The 17316-nt window shown below is 56.6% G+C and overlaps 5 protein-coding genes and 1 non-coding gene across 6 annotated transcripts; 2 read left to right on the plus strand and 4 right to left on the minus strand.

Annotated features, from left to right (window-relative positions):
• Positions 1-202: 202 nt before the first annotated feature.
• ASPACDRAFT_t299 lies at positions 203-276 on the minus strand. The gene has a single exon. It is a non-coding gene; the product is annotated as a tRNA-Ile (tRNA).
• A 2995-nt stretch (positions 277-3271) lies between these two features.
• fbx15 (F-box domain protein) lies at positions 3272-5422 on the plus strand (the record flags this gene model as incomplete). The annotated part of the gene is made up of 2 exons (XM_020202004.1): positions 3272-3439; positions 3488-5422. The coding sequence occupies 2 exons, from the start codon at positions 3272-3274 to the stop codon at positions 5420-5422; spliced, it is 2103 nt and encodes a 700-aa protein (XP_020051732.1).
• A 2390-nt stretch (positions 5423-7812) lies between these two features.
• ASPACDRAFT_64310 (uncharacterized protein) lies at positions 7813-9394 on the minus strand (the record flags this gene model as incomplete). The annotated part of the gene is made up of 3 exons (XM_020203990.1): positions 7813-8293; positions 8374-8764; positions 8896-9394. 3 exons carry the CDS (start codon positions 9392-9394, stop codon positions 7813-7815), a joined length of 1371 nt encoding a protein of 456 aa, XP_020051733.1.
• Positions 9395-11310: 1916 nt separating this feature from the next.
• ASPACDRAFT_55096 (caspase family protein) lies at positions 11311-13079 on the plus strand (the record flags this gene model as incomplete). Its single annotated transcript, XM_020202959.1, has 7 exons — positions 11311-11386; positions 11501-11725; positions 11790-12152; positions 12233-12277; positions 12342-12417; positions 12481-12798; positions 12896-13079. 7 exons carry the CDS (start codon positions 11311-11313, stop codon positions 13077-13079), a joined length of 1287 nt encoding a protein of 428 aa, XP_020051734.1.
• A 310-nt stretch (positions 13080-13389) lies between these two features.
• On the minus strand, positions 13390-14974 carry ASPACDRAFT_1860075 (putative RNA polymerase II Elongator complex associated protein Kti12). The gene is made up of 3 exons (XM_020197728.1): positions 14884-14974; positions 14459-14803; positions 13390-14399 (listed from the first exon to the last, which is right to left on the minus strand). The coding sequence occupies exons 1-3, from the start codon at positions 14887-14889 to the stop codon at positions 13449-13451; spliced, it is 1302 nt and encodes a 433-aa protein (XP_020051735.1). The 5' UTR covers positions 14890-14974; the 3' UTR covers positions 13390-13448.
• A 151-nt stretch (positions 14975-15125) lies between these two features.
• Positions 15126-16328, minus strand: efm7 (putative nicotinamide N-methyltransferase Nnt1). The gene is made up of 3 exons (XM_020198332.1): positions 16020-16328; positions 15391-15957; positions 15126-15336 (listed from the first exon to the last, which is right to left on the minus strand). Exons 1-3 carry the CDS (start codon positions 16167-16169, stop codon positions 15271-15273), a joined length of 783 nt encoding a protein of 260 aa, XP_020051736.1. The 5' UTR covers positions 16170-16328; the 3' UTR covers positions 15126-15270.
• Positions 16329-17316: the final 988 nt, after the last annotated feature.

Consider the following 17316-nt stretch of genomic DNA (forward strand, 5'->3'; position numbering starts at 1 on the left):
AGACGTGATCAATCCCGAAACACGACCGACGAGCCAACTCTTCCCGCGGAGCTCGCTGAGGACGGAAGAAACTCATCTCAACCGGCACCCTTCTCGAACAGCTTTGTTTTGGGGCTACGAACGAGGCCAATTTGATCAACCAACAACAAAAAAGGCAGGAATGGCCTCTGAGAGGCTGGTTTCTCACAAAGCAAAAAAGAAATGGTCCCAGAGGGGCTCGAACCCTCGACTTTAACGTTATTAGCGTTACGCTCTAACCAACTGAGCTATGGGACCCAGTTGATATACTGAGCTATATACCTGGAAACAATGAAGCAACAACCAACAATGAGCTGTGAGGTTTGGACTCGTTCAGTTCTCACCCGCTCATACCCGTCGTCGCCCGTCAGGATTGTTCCAGCGGGATTGAGACCAGTTCTTCTTGGACAGCGGCATTGCGGTGAACCCCAACATTCGAGACAGCAGATCAATCCCCCTCCGCGGGCATCCGCTAGCCAGATTGGACCACACACGTGGAGGGGTAAATGCAATGCAGCATTTCGAAGACCTTTCCTAGGTCGTCTGGCTCCTTTGGAAAGATGACGAGCAAAGGTCCGATGCAAGGGTCCAGTCCGCATGTTTGGCTTCCGGACTTCCGACCCTCGCGTGCTGGGGCCGAACGGACCAATGTGCGCGCGATTGCATGCTACACCTTCGAGGATCAGGCTGACCGCAGCGTGACCAGCTGCCGCAGACAGAGGGGCCGGGAGTGGGCTTTCGAACACCACCCCCGCATTGCAGGGATACCAGAATCCGATGCTTAAGTGCTCCGGCGGATATTCTATTGGGCTACGCGGGTCAGAAAGAGTGGACGCCAGCAAGGCTGATTGACGCAATCGAATCGAGTTCTAGGTCTAGCCACGAGCTTGGTTGGGGTGGGAAGAGCAGAAAAGAAAAGAAGAGGAGGAGAGGGGCCAAGACAAGTGCTTACGCCTCGTTCTTTCCTACCCTGAAGGATGCAGAACCCGTCGGTGCACCTTATAGTATACTTTGCAGCTCCGAGCATGGAACTGGTACCTGTTTCAGACCAGTCGCGCCGCTTTTACGAGCGGGGTATCCTGATTCCCTGAGGGATCTGATCCTGGGTTGATGCTATCATTGGGTGAGAGTCTGGAAAACGCTTTGGGCTTTGGCCCTGGTTGGAGATCCGAAGCGAGGATCATCGTGGGCGCGATGGGCGGGATGACCCTGCTTACCTGCGGTAGGGGGTTAATTCCGTCGTCATCCGATCAGGCTGTCCTTCCGTCAGTCGGAGTATGCGTGCGCCATTATTCATGATTCCAAAGTTACTTGATCATCGACCATCTTGGTCAGAAAGGTGGATCATACGTACCCGGCTTAACCTTATTGCCTGTTCATCTGTGGGTAATTGGGATGAATGGTCATTCAGCCTCATCATTATTGTCATCACAATCTGCTTCCTCCTCAACATCAATCATCAGTCATTGTTCCTGCCTGAGGCAACTAAACTCGACAACCACGAGCGTGACGAGCCTCATTCCTGTTGAGCCGCGTGCTTCCTTCCTTTGTCCTTCTTTGACAGTTTCCATCCCACTTGGTTCCACTACTACGGAGTACACTTCAACCTGAAATGAGCGAGGAGTCACCCTTTCCCCACTGACGGAGTGGAGATTGAGGCTCAACTGGGCCGTCCGACAGTCCGGAACCTCTCGTCTAGAGTTTCCTTTCGGCTGTTGAATCCTGATCCAATTGCCCTCCCTTGCGTAATCCCGTCGATAGTGGCTCGGGGTTACTGGCTTGGCTTGCTGCAGCTGCCAGGCTCCCAAGATTTCGGTTCAATGTTTACTAGACTATTGCACACGTAGCTAGCTAGCTACCTACCTACTCCGTACCTAGTCCCGAGTCGCTAGTTCGTTGAGCCTCTTCCACTTGAGTCCCTGGACGACCGCAACAGGTCTCACGAGGGCAAGAGAGCGAATGGGAAGAGACGCTACTATTATTAGCGCCGATCGTTGAGGGCAGAGCAAGAGGTCGTACTGCTGACGGCACTGAAACGCAGACGCAGCCTTGTCTAGGGTTGTCCCCCTGACAATCACCTTAAGATACCGTGGATGAGTTAACCCGATATTGGAGGGATGTCATAACACAGCAGGACACAGAGATCATGCCTGATCTGACCGCCCTTCTAAATAGGTATGCTTAGAGTGGGACGGTCGATCTTCGTTGTCGCATTTTTGTTCGAGTCGGTCGTACTTGTGGAGCTTTGCGACCATGACTGTCGTTGTTGTTGTTGTTTTTATTGTTGCTGCTGCTTGCTGCTTGCTGCGACTGCGACTACGTCTTGGTCCTGGTCCTTGTTTATTACTGCTGTCACTCGGACCCTCGGACCCTCGGTGACTTTTAGTCTTCCTTTTTTGTTCCCTCGGGCGGGTCTCTTGCTAGAACTTGTAAGAGAGAGAAAGCAGAGAGAGGGAGTAATCAATTATTATTATTCCCACTCACTACTACACGCACTAGCTAACCTACCTTCCTTTTCGCCCCCTCCCCCTCTCTTACTGATCTGAGCTGCTGCCCGGTTCATTTTTCACCCTCCCAGGAATGAGACGGAAAACCAGCCACAGAGCCGCATCAGGACCCAAAAAGTACAAGTTCTCACCATGACGGCTGATCTCCCTCTTGACTCGGCCCAGGCGTTTCCTTTGCATGGTCGTTGATTGTCATGGCCTGGGTGGATATTCTTCAGCTGGATTGATTTTTTTCTTTTTTATCTCGCTCTGTATTTCTTTCTTGCCACCGCCCAGATCTTCAGCTGAGATATGCGATTGGCTCGGAATTGAACTTTTCAGCGAAATTCGACCGATCGTGTCTTGAATGAAGCTCGCCACAGTCCACTTGCATTGAAAATCACTGCATACTTCAAGGCTTGAGGCTTGGTTGATTGCCTGTGCGGCACTGCAGCGCATTGCAAACATATTACCCGTTGTGGTTTGGCTGAATTGGGCATCGGGTGCCCCCTCGACGTCTGCCTTCCTAACTGGGTTACCAGTTCACCACTCCATACTTTATCTCCATCTGACCGCCTTGATTTGTTTCTTCCATCCTTGTAGTCAACAAGCCTTCCTCTTGTGATCATCGTCGCTTGATTCTTTTTCCAAGGTCCAGTGTCTGTGACGCTCGATTGTCTCTTTCCTGATGGTATCGGTCTAGATCTACAGTTTTCCTACCGTCTTGCGCTCCCCTTCCCTTTGCCGCACATGGTTGATAGTCCGAGATGGACACCGCCCATAGACCCCCCAAGAATCTGGACTGTATTCCCTACGATGTGTTCTATCAGATCGCGTCCAGACTGGGATCCCAAGACCTGGTCCAGCTGGGCCGCGTCAACGGGGCCCTATACCGTCTCGTCCAGGACGAGAACATTGCCCGCAAAGCCATCGAGGTACCTCTCTCTGATCTATACGGACAGGGGCATGACTAACTGCCCTAGAATGAATTGCGTCATACCACCGAAGGCCAGGAAGCCATTGCCGCCAGAAAAGGATACCGCAAAGCTCTGGGCCGGGTGTTCGACATCCGCGAGGCCTTTGCGACTGCGCAGCCATACTCAGCTTCCCTCCTCGCCTACGGCAGCTCATTTCTCTACGGTGGGGGTGCCCTGACCTACATTTACAGAGAGGAGATCCGCGTACTGGACGTTCACGGCGCAAGTTGCACTGAGCAAGTGTTGAACCTCCACCGAGTCGTGTCGCGAATCATCCCGTCCTGTGACCCGAACGAAGAGACGATTCACATCCGGCTCATGCAGTATCACGACTGGAATCTGGCATTCACCGTGGAACGCGAAGACACGGAGGAGACCTGGTTGATAGCCGTGGACATGCGCCCCAAATTGGAGTGCCACAAGACAGGGCGATTGCGGTTCATCACTCGGTTGCCGGACACCCGACGGCTGTTTGTCCGGCTCAACACTCGGTACATCTACTGGGGAACACACAGCATGCTGAGCGCTGACGGCCATCTGCAATGGGTGGTCGAATGCGCGGATCTGCAGACGGGTCGCAACACCACCCGGGCGCCTCTGATCCTCGACAACTTCTCCGGACACGATATCTCCCAGAACGTATGTTTTGGCGTTTACGATGACCACCTCTATGCAGTGTCGACGATGATCGGCCACGAAGCGGAGGAGATTGACTGGACCTCCTACTATGTGTGGCTGTGCGTGTCGCCCACGGAGGAATCCAAGCAGAGCACGATCAACTTCAAGTGGCGGCGGCAGCACCGCGAGGGCCCCGTCAACGACACCTGGTCGGATCTGTCCCTCCGGGTCGACGAGGCCACGAAGCAGCTGATGATTCTCGAGTGCCGCCGCGAATGGATCAACAGCGGCAGTGAAAACATTCGCACGTACTACATGCAGTCGCTGCCATCGCCGGCTGAGATCGAGCAGAGTAAGCAGGAGCGCTTCGCCGGCTTACTCCGTCGGACCCGCAACGCACCACCCCCGCCCGCCGTGCTCCCCGACGAGCCCCTGACGCGAACCCTGGACTCGACCAACAAACCCCGCTACGAACCGCCCCAAAAGCGCATCCGCCGCCACTACCACCAGGAATACCCCCCGGGAACCGACCTCGCCAAACGACGCGACTTCATCCTGGCTCGCACTAAATACCGTACCTACAATCTCTCGAGCTCGACATTTGTAGATCTTGTTACTGATGCGGCCGGACCCCAGCCCGGCAACAGCAGCAACAGCACCACCACCTCGGGTCGCATCCCCACCGACCAACTCCGCCTCCGTCTGACCTCGCGCAAGCGCAAGTCCCCCATTGACTCTGCAGGTGAAGAAGTTGAGCCGGGGCTGCTGTACCCACCGGAGCTGGACGATCAAGACTCACCCAGCCGCCAACCAATCGACCACAGCGAAGAACGCTTCGAATCGTTGGGGGTGCACATGTGGCCCCCCGACCACGCTCCGGCGGCGCTGACGCAGCTGCTTTCACCCACGAAGCGCATCGCCTCGTCCGAGGTGCGCGCCGCCGCCGACGAACGCTCGCTGGTGTACTCGGTGGATGCGCCGGACTCTAGCGATGGCGACCAAGCCATCCTGTTCGTCAACTTCGATCCACTGCTACGGCTGCCTGGACTGCAGCGATTGGACATGACGGACGGGCGTGTGCGAGCGATGCAGCGGCCACCGCAGGAGGCAGCTGAACCGACCCATCCCGCGGGCAAGGGGGAGCGCGTCCGCGTCGGCGATGTTGCGCAGATGGAGTCGACTAGGCATACGAGTTTTGGAACCAAGCGGACGGCGGCAGCGGGGATGGGGGTGGGTAAAGGGGGAAGGGGGTCACCGGTGCCCTCGGTGCGGGAGGAGGGGGCGATGTATCTGCGGCTGGGGAGAGGATTTTGGTTGCGATAGGGTAGGGTGGGCTGGAGGATGGTGTATGGTTTGCTGGGCAAACCGCCGTGTTAGGATAAGGGAGTGGCTACTAGGTAACTACTGTCTGTCAAGTGGTGACCGGGGCTGAGCACTGCCTCAACGTGCCGTGTGGCTGTGCAACGCATGACGGATGGATGGCTGCAGCCAGTGACGCTGGCAGCGCAACTAAGTTATAGATGATAAAACCCGTGATAATTTAATTGGTCAATAAGAAGCTGAATATATTTAGAGGTCGTGAGTTTTTGCGTGTCTCGTCTCTCCATGGTGTAGCTAATACTTAGTACTAGGTATGTAGAAGGGATCTCCTCCGATCGGATAAGCAGTAGTAAGACTACAGTCAGCCTTGGCAGCCCTGACCCGTTAGTCGGATGTAAGCTTACGAGATCCTTCTGTGCATGTGGAGTGAACGTCCCTCAAACCTCACCGGTGGGGTAACCATCCCACAACCGCATTGTCTTTGGGAGTGGTAAGTTAGTGGTAGTGGCTACAACAAACATGTCATGTCTTACATCCGTGGCGTGACGAATGTCAGATTCCGCCCGTAGGATCAAGGATCCGCGAGAAATGCCTATCTGGGTGTGTGTGTGTGTGTGTTGGTGTGCTTATGCCAACGGCTCTGATTACCGATCTTGGTATGCTGAACCTCCCGCCGCGGGTCTACGTAAGTCCTGAATGTATGTATGTATGTGTGTGTGATCTGATCGGATCTCTTCCTCCGTAGTCCGTACAGCACGGATCCTGATCTCGATCACCTGGGAGATATCGTGTAAGTTCGGTTGCGGTTGCGGTTGCGGTTGCGGTTGCGGTCAAGGTCAAGGTCAAGCGTGGTGAGGCTCTTAGGGTCTGCTGGATTGTGTGCAGTGCAGTGCAGTGCAGTATCTGTGGTGAGGCTCTATAGCACCCTACAATAGCATGTTCTTGTTTTTGAGGAGTATGGTCTGTCGCCTGGCCCGTCGTCTAGGGTGCCGCATAGCTCCACCCCCTCCGAACAAGTAGTGAATATTCCTCGATACCATTTGGGCTATACATTTTGGGTGGATATATTCGGCACCGTGCCGCGTAGACGCGTGCGTCTTGATTCATGAGTGGATTCCGGGCTCTGTTCGATGTCTTGGGTTGGGCTCTTGGGTTGATATATGGCTCGCGGGATGAGGGTTCGTTGGTGTTTGCGATGTAGTTTCTTTGGTTAGTTGTTGTATTTGGGCATGAGCGTGAGGGTAGTGGTGTTAGTAGTGGTGGGTGGGTGGGAGTACGTAGCCTCTGCTTCGGAATCCTTGGGGTTATGGTCATGTTCACGTTCATGTTTATTCTCGTATACATTTGATATCCTTGGGGCATTGGGTTATGGGGGATATAGTGTGAGCGCCATGCAAGTGCCGTGCCCGTGCCAGTGCCGTGCAAATGCAGAGGCCAACTAACCCCCCCCCCCCCCGACCTTGACTGCGAGCAGATTACCCAAAAAGGCGAGTGGATACCCTCCATACGGTACCCTACCTATCCTACCCTATCCTACCCATCCATATCCCCATCCCGACCCGAGTCCAAGCCCAAGCCCGTCCGTATATACGGGAGTCATTATGTGTAATCCACATCTGACCGAGTAGGGCTCTAGCTCCCGCTCGTCGACGAGTCTAGCTTGTTTAGCTGGGGTAGCTGGGGTAGCTGATAGGTCACGTCGGGTATGGCAGGTTAGGGAGTGGGGTGTGTGGAGTGAGTGGAGTGCGTGCAGCGGAGGGGGTGTCTGTGCTTCTTCGTATCTTACTTTCTGACTGACTTGATCTGACTTGACTTGATCTGACCTGACCTGATCTGACCTGGGTACGGGATGCTCGGGTGAGAGTTGGGGATGTGTTCTTGGTCATGGGTCCGGATCGCGGATTAGATTTCTTGGTTCTTGGCTCTTAAGTCTTGGTTCTGGGAGAGTGGGGGTACGAATACGGGCCTCATGTCTTGGGTTGTGGGAATTGGAAGTTGCGATGGGGCTTTTGTGGTGCTCGGTGTTGAGGTTTAAGGGAGGGGAGGGGAGTGTTCTTGTGATGAGTGGGTGGGGGCGTGAGTCATGGCATTGGTTCATCATTCAGGTTCTGGGGTGTAGCTTGTCGGTTGGGGATGGGGTGAGACTCTATTCTAATCATTTCTAATCAACCTGACCATTCTAATCAGTTCGGGATGGGTGAGGCTCTTCCCAGGTGGTAAGGTTAGCTAGTTGCCTGAATGGGGTAGGTGGCGCGAGCTCATGCGCTATGACCGGGCGATATACTTGAATTGTAGACTGAGTTATAGGTGGATGCTGAGGGGATGAGGTGAGACAGAACATTTACCTTACTAAGAATGTCTAACCACAACTCTATGCGCACAAGCAACAAGATTCACAACTTCCACTCCCGCTCCTCTTCATGATCCATTTGGCCTTCAGCAGCATCACCACCAGAACCATACCCACAACCCACTGCACCCCCCTCCTCTCCCACCCCCTCCCCCGCATTCAACCGCCGCACCTCCGCCAAAACCCCCGGATACGTCCAATTGAACCTCCGAAAGCGATGCACCTCCTGCGCGGACTTGCGCCCGCGCGCCTGCACATTATTCACCTGGATGCGCGACGCCCGCGGCCGCCGCACCCGATCCAGATCCCGCAGCAGCGCCGGCACAGCCTCGGCCGTGACATGCTCGCCCAGGAACAGACGGAACGCCTCCGCGTCCTCGATCGCCTGGGTGCCGCCCTGGCCCTGGTGCGGGGTCATCGCGTGGGCGGCGTCGCCGATCAGCACCGTGCGGCCGGCGATATAGCTGGGGAGCGGCGGGGTGTGGTGGAGGCGCCAAACGCGGAGGCCCGGGGTGGGAGCTGCGCTGTTGCATGTTCAACCCAAGTTCCATCTTGATGAGAGTGTAGTAAAGTGCGTGCAAGCTTATTTAGGAGGAACACTCACCGTAGATAATCCCCCACCCAGTCGGGAAAATCGCGGAAATGCTCGACCAGCTCCTCCTTGTCGGCCTCCGCCGACCAGTTACTCGTAGCGAGCTTCGCGGCCGTGGACCGCCACAGCATCGCGTCCGGCACGATGACGGCGAAGTTCAGGACCTCGAAGTCGCGGCACGGGTAGATCACGACGCGGCGCTCGGTGGCGTCGAAGGCGAAGACGGTGGTGATGCAGCCCGGCTGCGTGCGGTCGAGGGCTGCCGGTAGATAGCCCAGGGCGTCGTGGGCCTGGGCGCGCGTGAGGGTGAACCGGAAGATGCAGGAGCCGGCGGGGATCGGGTGGATGTTGGGGACGGCGGGGAGGACGAGTGGGCGGAGGGTGGATTTGATGCCGTCGGCTGCTGTTGTTGGGTTCAAGGTTAGGATCTGGATCTGGATATGATACTGGATATGGTACTGGTGCTGGTGGTGCTGGTGGCTGCGCCCTAACCACTTCTCTCCAGAGTAATATCACGGGGACTGGGCTACAAACCCACAACCAAATCCGCGCTCACCACCTCCCCCGTACTCAGCACCACCTCCCCATTTTCGATATCTCCTTGTCCACCTCCACTACCACAGCCAACAACCCCGACCCCCCACCTCACCCTCGCCGGACACCCCATCACCCCCACCTCCTCCGACGGCGCCGTCGCCAACCGCAACAGCTCGTCCCGCAGATCCGCCCGGTGGAAGAACAGCCAATCCGCCCCGAACTCCCGGCGGTAGTCCACCGTCGTGTCGGCCGTCACCGCCCCGGCTTTGTTGTAGGCGATGGTGCGCGCCACGGGGATGGCCCGCGCCCGCGCCCGGTCCAGGCCCACACTCTCCAGGATCGCGATCCCGTTGGGCCCGATGTTGATGGCCGCGCCCGTTTCGTTGGCCGACGGGGTGCGCTCGTAGATGGTTACCTGGTGTTGTTCGCGGAGGATGCGGGCCGCCAGGAGGCCGGCGATGCCGCTGCCAATTATGGCGATGTTGAGGGGAGGCATTTTGACACTTTGGTTGGAGATTGAGATGGTGTGGGTTGAGGGTTGAGGGTTGAGGGTTGGAGGGGGGTTTGAGGTGTGGTGGTGGTGGTGGTGGTGGTGGTGGTGATACCCTCTCCCCTTGCGTGACGCTGAGGTTGGTCATGCAAGGTGTGAGGGAAAGGCCTAGAGTTTGTTGGTTGTTGATGTCATGCTGGTGATGCCCTATGATAGTCTGCACCTTGCGGGGAGGAATGATTGTGGTTGGGTTTCGGGATGCTGGGTGCTGGGAGGGTTGAATCATAAAATTATGATGAGACGATGGGATTAGATGACATGGACAGTCAGGGGCGGCTATCACCATTGGCCTATCAGTGTGGTTATGATGAACAATGATACATATCAACAATAGGCTGGAGATCGTGAGTTCATGCTGTTCCTGGGCCCATCAAGTTCGTCACTGGCAATGAGATGCTGATGATGTGCAAGGTCGCAGCGTGCAGTGCTGAGACTGCCCTGTACAATATAGTCCCGTGGACGTGCTGATCCTATGTTGGGCTCTCACCAGCATCTCGGCAAGATTAGCACAAGCACCAGCGATCAAACTCATGCATCTGGCAAGCGACGTTGACGCATGAGAACCGGTTGACTGGTCGCGAACATGTTTCGTGTCGGAGACCAAGTTCAGTATGATTATTGCTTCGTTGATGGCTTCTGCCTTTGACAGGTTAGAAATAAGCATGCAAGCATGCAAGCATGCAAGCATTGAATCAGTGGAAAAAAAAGCATAACAAACCTCAAGTCTAGACAGCACCCCTGGGATAACTACGGTCAAATGCTGGCAGGAGAAGCAACACTTACGAGTCAAGTGCAACTGCAATCTTGTCATTCCCCGCGAGGCCTATACCTATCACATCGAGGATAACTCACTACCCAGTAGTCCCCGATCATCTGATGAGTCGAGATAAGATCCCTGACCCAACTACCAATCAGATCCTCTGCACCGTTACTTTCCAAGGCAGAAGGCTGGCCGTGGCAACATTGCGTAACGATGCAGGACCAACCAGAATCCGGATTCCTCCCCGCATGGCCCGAGTCATCGACTTCCCCGACCGTGGCCGTGGCAGTGGCAGAGCATTTCATTGATCGCCCTACCCGGGGTCAGTCGCTCAAGTCCGAACCTCTGGCCAAGTCGATTGGTCGGTGCCTAAAAGGGGCTGCAGCGAGTCTTCTGGAAGATTGCCTGTCTGATCCATGGCTGAGTCCGCTGGGCAACGTAATCCTGCGTATGGTCGGATGTTCCGTGCCGGGGAGGACTCTGAGAATCAACAGGGTCGGTCGGGAGGCCGATAGGTATGGCTTGAGTGGTTAGGAGTGTAGAAGCAGTGTAAAAGGTATAGGATCTGGTTTCATTCATATTACGAGAGATAGGAAGCAATGAATCAGTCTGTTATGGATGCCGTTGTTCTTCAGTGCTCAGTTCTGGCTCAGTTGGCAGGGCACCTCCTGGCCGTGTAATGCTGCTGTATCACGTGTATTGTAACTCTGCCCTACGCCTCGTGCAGACCCACCGTCTCTCCCAATGGCAGCCAATGCCGAGTGCTTGTGAGCGGGGAAGAAGCCGCATCAGCCAGCCCTGTGAGTCTGCGACAATAATCTTGCCTCTGCTGCCCTTTAAATACTAAATCTTTCCCCCCCGCCGTGTCAGCTTCTTCTCCTTACAATCTTTTTTCCCCCCTTGACTGTGTCCGGGGCCGTATACACAAATCTCCACATCAAGACTAGACAGTCTAGGCTCCATTCACCGGGCATAGCGCGTTAGACAATCGCCTACATTCCGGCTTACCAGTAGTTCACTCTCGGATATTCTTATCCGCTCGCACACCGACACATCGGCTCGCCCCTCCCTTTTGCCCACAGCCTCCTTTCCCAAGCAATTGATGCACTACCAGAACTCGGGATATTCGCACGGTTGGTCCGGCGGTTATCCTCCTCCTTCTCATCAGGGAAGCTGGGGTCCGCCGCCTCCACACCACAACCAGTGGGTTTACCTGTTACGAAGATAAGACACGCACGCAGACTGATTCCGCTCTAGATATCCCCCTAGTCCACAATACTATCCCCCTGCAGGACCACCTCCCGGACCTCCGCCAGGACACCAGTACTCTCCTCCGCCCGGCCCTCCGCCAGGTCATCAGTATCCTCCGCCGTCCGGCCCGCCTCCGTCTCACCACTACTCCTCCTCCGGTGGGTATCCACCCTACCCCTCCCCGGCCCCATCCCCCTACGGCCACCCTCACACTCCGACCCCGCCACCGCAATCCTCATCCCCAGGCCACACCCGATCCTACCACAGTGAGTCCATCCAAAAGTCCTCCCGCCCCCAAGTCTCCCTCTAATGCAAACCCCCTCCGGCCAGGCCACTCCCAATCATGGGGCTCCCTCCCCCCCCGCCCGCCGCAGGAGGCCCAACAGTTCGGCAAGGGCGCCCCCTCCAACTACCGGTTCCAGTACTCGACCTGCACGGGGCGGCGCAAGGCGCTGCTGATCGGCATCAACTACATCGGCCAGCCGAACGCGCTGCGCGGCTGCATCAACGACGTGACCAACATGTCGACCTTCCTGAACGAGAAGTACGGCTACCGGCGCGAGGACATGGTCATCCTGACGGACGACCAGAAGAACCCGATGAGCGTGCCCACCAAGGCCAACATCCTGCGCGCCATGCAGTGGTTGGTCAAGGATGCGCAGCCGAACGATTCGCTGTTCATTCACTTTTCGGGTGTGTGGCCCCAGCCTTTGGACAGCTAGCTAGCTGTGTGTCTGTGTGCGCGTAGAACTGACTGACTGGATCTGTATCAGGGCACGGAGGTCGTACGCCTGATCTGGATGGTGACGAAGAGGATGGTGAGTCTTTCAGCAAAACCCACACACATAAACCCACGGCATTAACCCAATGAACCTCGTTAAGGCTACGACGACGTAATCTACCCTCTCGACTACCGCACCGCCGGCCACATCGTCGACGACGACATGCACGATATAATGTAAGCGAGCCCCCCTTCACTTGTATACACACACACAGAGAGCGACAGCTAACAAAACAAAAGGGTCCGCCCCCTCCAACCCGGCGTGCGGCTCACCGCGATCTTCGACTCGTGCCACTCCGGCACCGCGCTGGACCTGCCCTACGTCTACTCGACGCAGGGGATCCTCAAGGAGCCCAACCTGGCCAAGGAGGCGGCGATGGACCTGTTCAGCGCCTTCCAGTCGTACGGCAAGGGCGACCTGAGCAGCGTCGCGCAGACGGCGATCGGCTTCTTCAAGAAGGCGGCCAACGGCGACACCGCGCGCCAGCGCACCATGCAGACCAAGACCTCCCCGGCGGATGTGGTGATGTTCTCCGGGTCGAAGGACACGCAGACTTCGTACGTCCCTGTTTCCCCCCCCCCCCCCTAAACGATGAAGGAAGGAAGGAATGGCTTCGCCAGAGTGTGTCGAATATGCTAACTTTATGGTGGATAGGGCCGATACCTTCCAAGACGGCGAGGCGCGCGGCGCGCTGAGCTGGGCCTTCATCAAGACGCTCCAGCAGCGGCCCAACCAGAGTTACCTGCAGCTGCTGAATTCCATCCGCAACGAGCTGGAGGGCAAGTATACGCAGAAGCCGCAGTTGAGTTGTAGTCATCCGCTTGGTGAGTGGTCCTAGGGCAGGTGAGAGAGAGAGAGAGTGTGTGTGTTTGCTAATGTTTGGGTGTAGATACCAATTTGCTTTTCGTGATGTGAGACGATGCGATGGATTTGGGTGGTGGTGGCATTGGCATTGCATATGGGTTTGGTGTGAGCGATTTCTTCTCTTTAATTCTCAGCACCCCTTGGGGTGTGGGTATATACACTCTATACAATATTCAACGATGAAAGCTGTACTCGTCTATTTTCCCATCTGACCGTAACGCGTAAACGCTGAAATACCACCACTTCCTACATGCATCCACTTCCCCCCCCCCAAAACATCATAAAGACACAGATCGCTATGCTCCCATCCACCCTTCGAAAGGAACCACCCTTAAAGAAGGAACTAAGTATCAACACCCCCAACCTCAGCATTCAAAAACCGCACAAACGCATCCGGAATCTCCTCGCTCGTCAACCCGCCGCCGCGCGCACTGGCATGCGGGCCCGCCACATACGCCCGATTCAGCGTGATCCACTGCCGCCGCCACCGCTGCAGCCGCGGCAGCGCCAGCACCCCGCCGGCGGCGGCCAGCTCCTCGGTGGGCCCGCCGGCGCGCGCGACGTGCGCGGGCACGAACAGCGGCGTCGCCGACGCCGGGATCGGGATCGTGATGCCTTCTTCCCTTCTTCCAGAAGAGGGGGAGGCCGCGAGCGCCTCGTCGGCGGTGGAGTGCGCCTGCGTGAACGCGCGGATGGCCGCGATGATGCTCGAGGTTGTTTTCTCGATGCTGTACAGTGCGGTGGAGGAGGTTGTGGCGGGGAGGGCGGTGGCCTGGTGCGGGCGGATGCGTGGACGGCCCAGGGGGTTTCTTCCGGCGCCGTTGGCGGCGGTGGTGGTTGTGTAGGTTGAGGGGGCGATGCTGGCGGTTTCGGTATTGGTGAGGTGGGTGTTGTTGAGGGAGGTGGTGGTTAGGTCTAGGAGGGATTGTTGCGGTTGCTGTTCTTCGGGCGATGCGGTGGATGGGTGGGGGAGGCCCGTGAGGGCGGTCCAGATCTCGGCGATGGGAGGCGAGGCGTCGGACCATGGGACCGTGAAGAGCGGCTTGTCCCATCGGCTGTGGATGCTGGGTTCTTCGTAGCGGAAGATCAGGTTGTTGAGGAGGTCCGTCGGGTAGGGGTCTTCTTTGTCGGTTGTTGGTGGTGGTGGTGGTGGTGGTGTCGCATCGGTGGTGGTGGGCTCGCTGGTGGAGGTGGCCTCCTCGGAGGAGGAGGAAGGTACACCCTCCGCGGCCTTGCGCTGGATCCTCGCCTCGTTGTTCTTCACGCACTGCTCGATCGGCGTGCCCACATGGACCTATGTCCCGGATTGATTAGCATCACTCTCACCCAGCCTCTTTGAGGGGAAGGACACACCACACAACTACTCGTCTTCAGCGCCTTCGCCTCACACCACAATTGATACCGATACCCCTTGATGTAGTTCATCCCGTCCAGGATCACGAAACTGTCCTTGCCCAGCGCGCGCTTGGCCCGCGCGTACGCCACCCCGCGCGACTCCTTCTCCGTGCGCGCCTGGTCGTAGACCGTGCGCGGGTGCGACGGATCGTGCGTGGGCACCACATGGACCTTGAACCGGGGCTTGGATTCCGGGAACACCCCCGACGCATAGAGCTCGTCCTGCGTCGCTTCGAGTTGCGTCGCGAGTTGGTTCGCCCGGTAGGTCAGCCCCGAGCAGGGGTAGCCGGTTAGCACTATGAGCTTTTCCGGGGAAGGTCAGTATTTTGTACGTTTTATCGTAGGTGGATTGAGCTGAAGAGGGGATCTGGGATTGGGCTTACTGGCATGGTGGGAATGTGCTGGGTGGGATCAATGTTTAGAATTGTCGGATGGTTGGTATGTGCGATGCAAGTTGGGGATTTTTTTGCGCGGGGCCGCCGCCGCCGCCGCCGCTGCGGGCGGGCGGTGGGTGGGGTTACATGTGACTTTGCTTTGCGGTATAGAGCTGGTCGTTCCTAGTCGGCTTCCAACTACACTTCGGCCTTTTGATTGCATTATTGCTTAAATGGTGTTTTTGGGTAGTGCAAGATGTATAGTAGTAGTAGTTAATTGATATAAGGGGGTATACGCCCGTCTATCCTAGCAAACAATCACTTTTGTATGTCCTGTACCATGTACCCCCGCGCAACACCGGCCATGCAATCCAATTCATGTCTCGTCCAGTCCGTCTATTTCAACTCCTCCTCCGTCCACCGGATCTCATATCCAAACACCGTCCTCCTCAGCCGCTCATCCTAAGCCCGAGATTAGCACTAATTCCCCCATCAAAGCACGACAAGAAGACTCACTCCCGGATCATTCTCGAACAACACATCGTCCATCACCTTCTCGAAGATCTTGGTGACGTGGAACCCGCTCTCCTCGGCCAGCGGGAAGAACTTCTCCGTCTTCGGCAGCAACCACGGCTGGTACGGGGTGAAGATGACGAGGGCGACGGCCTCCGGGCTGCGCTTGAGCGCCGCACGCATCGTCTGGATCAGGTTCGGGTGCTCGCGGTGGCTGTATACCACGTCGGCCATAATCAGCAGATCAAAGCCCTGGCTCCGGGCGGCTTCCGGGAGGTAGGCGAGGAGCGGCGCGACGGAGGCGCCCCATTTGTACCCGTCCACATGCAGCGCGGAGTCGCGGCCGACGAGCGCGGCCGACAGCCCCGCGTTGTGGCGCATGTTCTCGACCAGGTCCACGTCCGGGTAGTCGGTCATCACGGCGGTGCGGGCGCCCAGGATGGCGCTGACGATGCTGGGGACGCCCGCCGCGGCGCCGATCTCCAGCACATCCTTCCCCTTGACGAGTCGGTCGGCGTGTTCTTCGAGGTAGTGGGAGCTGGTGCGGCCGGCGTTCCAGAGGAGGTTGCCCTGTTTGAAGAGGAGGAGGTGAGTTTGGGAGGAAGAAGAATCTGGTGAGGAGGGGGGAATACATAGAGCGGATGGCTGCCCACCAGGCGGACGCGCACCGTCTGTCCAGACAGCATGTGATGCTCCGCAAAGGTGGGCTCCGGTTCGGGCTCGTAGAACCCCTCCGGATCCTGGAACATGTCCCCGGTGTCGAAATTGTCCTCGTCCGCCATGGTTTCAGTCGCTCGCTGGGTCAAGTGGTGGTCCAGGATGCGAGGGGCATTGCGGGCGACCGATTCGGAAGCAGGCGCCCTGGGCTGATAATTTCTCGCTATCGCGATAGTGTCGAGTGGAGCTCGTCCATAGTGGGGGATGTCCTTTCTGGGTTTAGCTTGATCCCCAAAAGTCACATGATACCAGGTGACCTGAACCGAGGTAGCGAGTCCAGACAGTCACGGTGCCTGCAGTGCAGTGGGTTGCGCAGCAAATTCCAAAAGGAAAAACTGAACCCCGCGTGGAGATGCGGGCCGGGTAAAAGTCGGACACGGGGTTTCCCTTTTGGGCTCTTTGGGCTCTTTTGGTTCCCCAACAGTGATTGTTCCAATAAGGCAATCTTGGCGATCTTCAAAGACTTGCTGGAACTGGTTTAGTCCTGCTACTTGAGTTCATTCTATTCAGGCCTTTGACTCCTTTCAATCAATCATCAATGATCATTGCTCAAGGAGAAGATTGGCCTTGCAGTGGACCAGGTATGTAACAGTACCTTGCGTCAAAAGTACGTATGCCTTCTTTACCCGGGGTGCATGGATAATCTACCAAGTACTCGATTTCCACCGCATAAAAGCTGGAGAGTTAACTTCGGGATTCTGGGGTTGGGGTTGGGTTTGGGACGGTTTCATCATCATCACCCAGTCGTTGAAGTTCTTTCTTATCGTCGTCTTTCTCGTTGGAGATTTGCCGGACGTCATACCGCGGTCTATCCGGTCAACCGCCCCACGTGTTGCTGGGACTGGGACTTTTTTTTCTCTCTCGCTCAGTCTATTCTTTCTACTTAACTGCATCACTGCTGCTTCCGCTGCTTCCATCACGCCATCCCTCCCTCCCTTTTCAAGGCCGAGAGGCAGCTAGAATCTCGACTGGACTCCACCGGATCAGTCCACGCACTTTGCAGAGATAGGGTGGAGGCAGCCCTGTAGTGTACGGAATACAGTGCACAATCCTCTTTGTTACCTGTTAGATAGTCGTCGCCTTTACAGCCTTTAGCCGTCTTTCATTTTTACCTTATCTTCATCTCCATCTCAGCTTATACCAACCGCCATCTTACATCTCCACCTACCTTTACCTACAACCACCATCACCACTTCTACCGCCTACAACATC

This window comes from Aspergillus aculeatus (genome assembly GCF_001890905.1).
Source record: "Aspergillus aculeatus ATCC 16872 unplaced genomic scaffold ASPACscaffold_20, whole genome shotgun sequence".
Classification (NCBI taxonomy): Eukaryota; Fungi; Ascomycota; class Eurotiomycetes; order Eurotiales; family Aspergillaceae; genus Aspergillus; species Aspergillus aculeatus.

Bases quoted from the DNA above. Each gene is read 5' to 3' on its own strand.
- ASPACDRAFT_1860075 (XM_020197728.1), bottom strand. The intron at 14,400-14,458 runs GTGTGTCCTTCC...TCCGGGACATAG, and splicing joins TGAAGACGAGTAGTTGTGTG to GTCCATGTGGGCACGCCGAT.
- efm7 (XM_020198332.1), bottom strand. From the start codon at position 16,169: ATGGCGGACGAGGACAATTTCGACACCGGGGACATGTTCCAGGATCCG. The intron at 15,958-16,019 runs GTATTCCCCCCT...CTCTTCAAACAG, and splicing joins TGGGCAGCCATCCGCTCTAT to GGCAACCTCCTCTGGAACGC. The intron at 15,337-15,390 runs GTGAGTCTTCTT...TCTCGGGCTTAG, and splicing joins TGTTCGAGAATGATCCGGGA to GATGAGCGGCTGAGGAGGAC.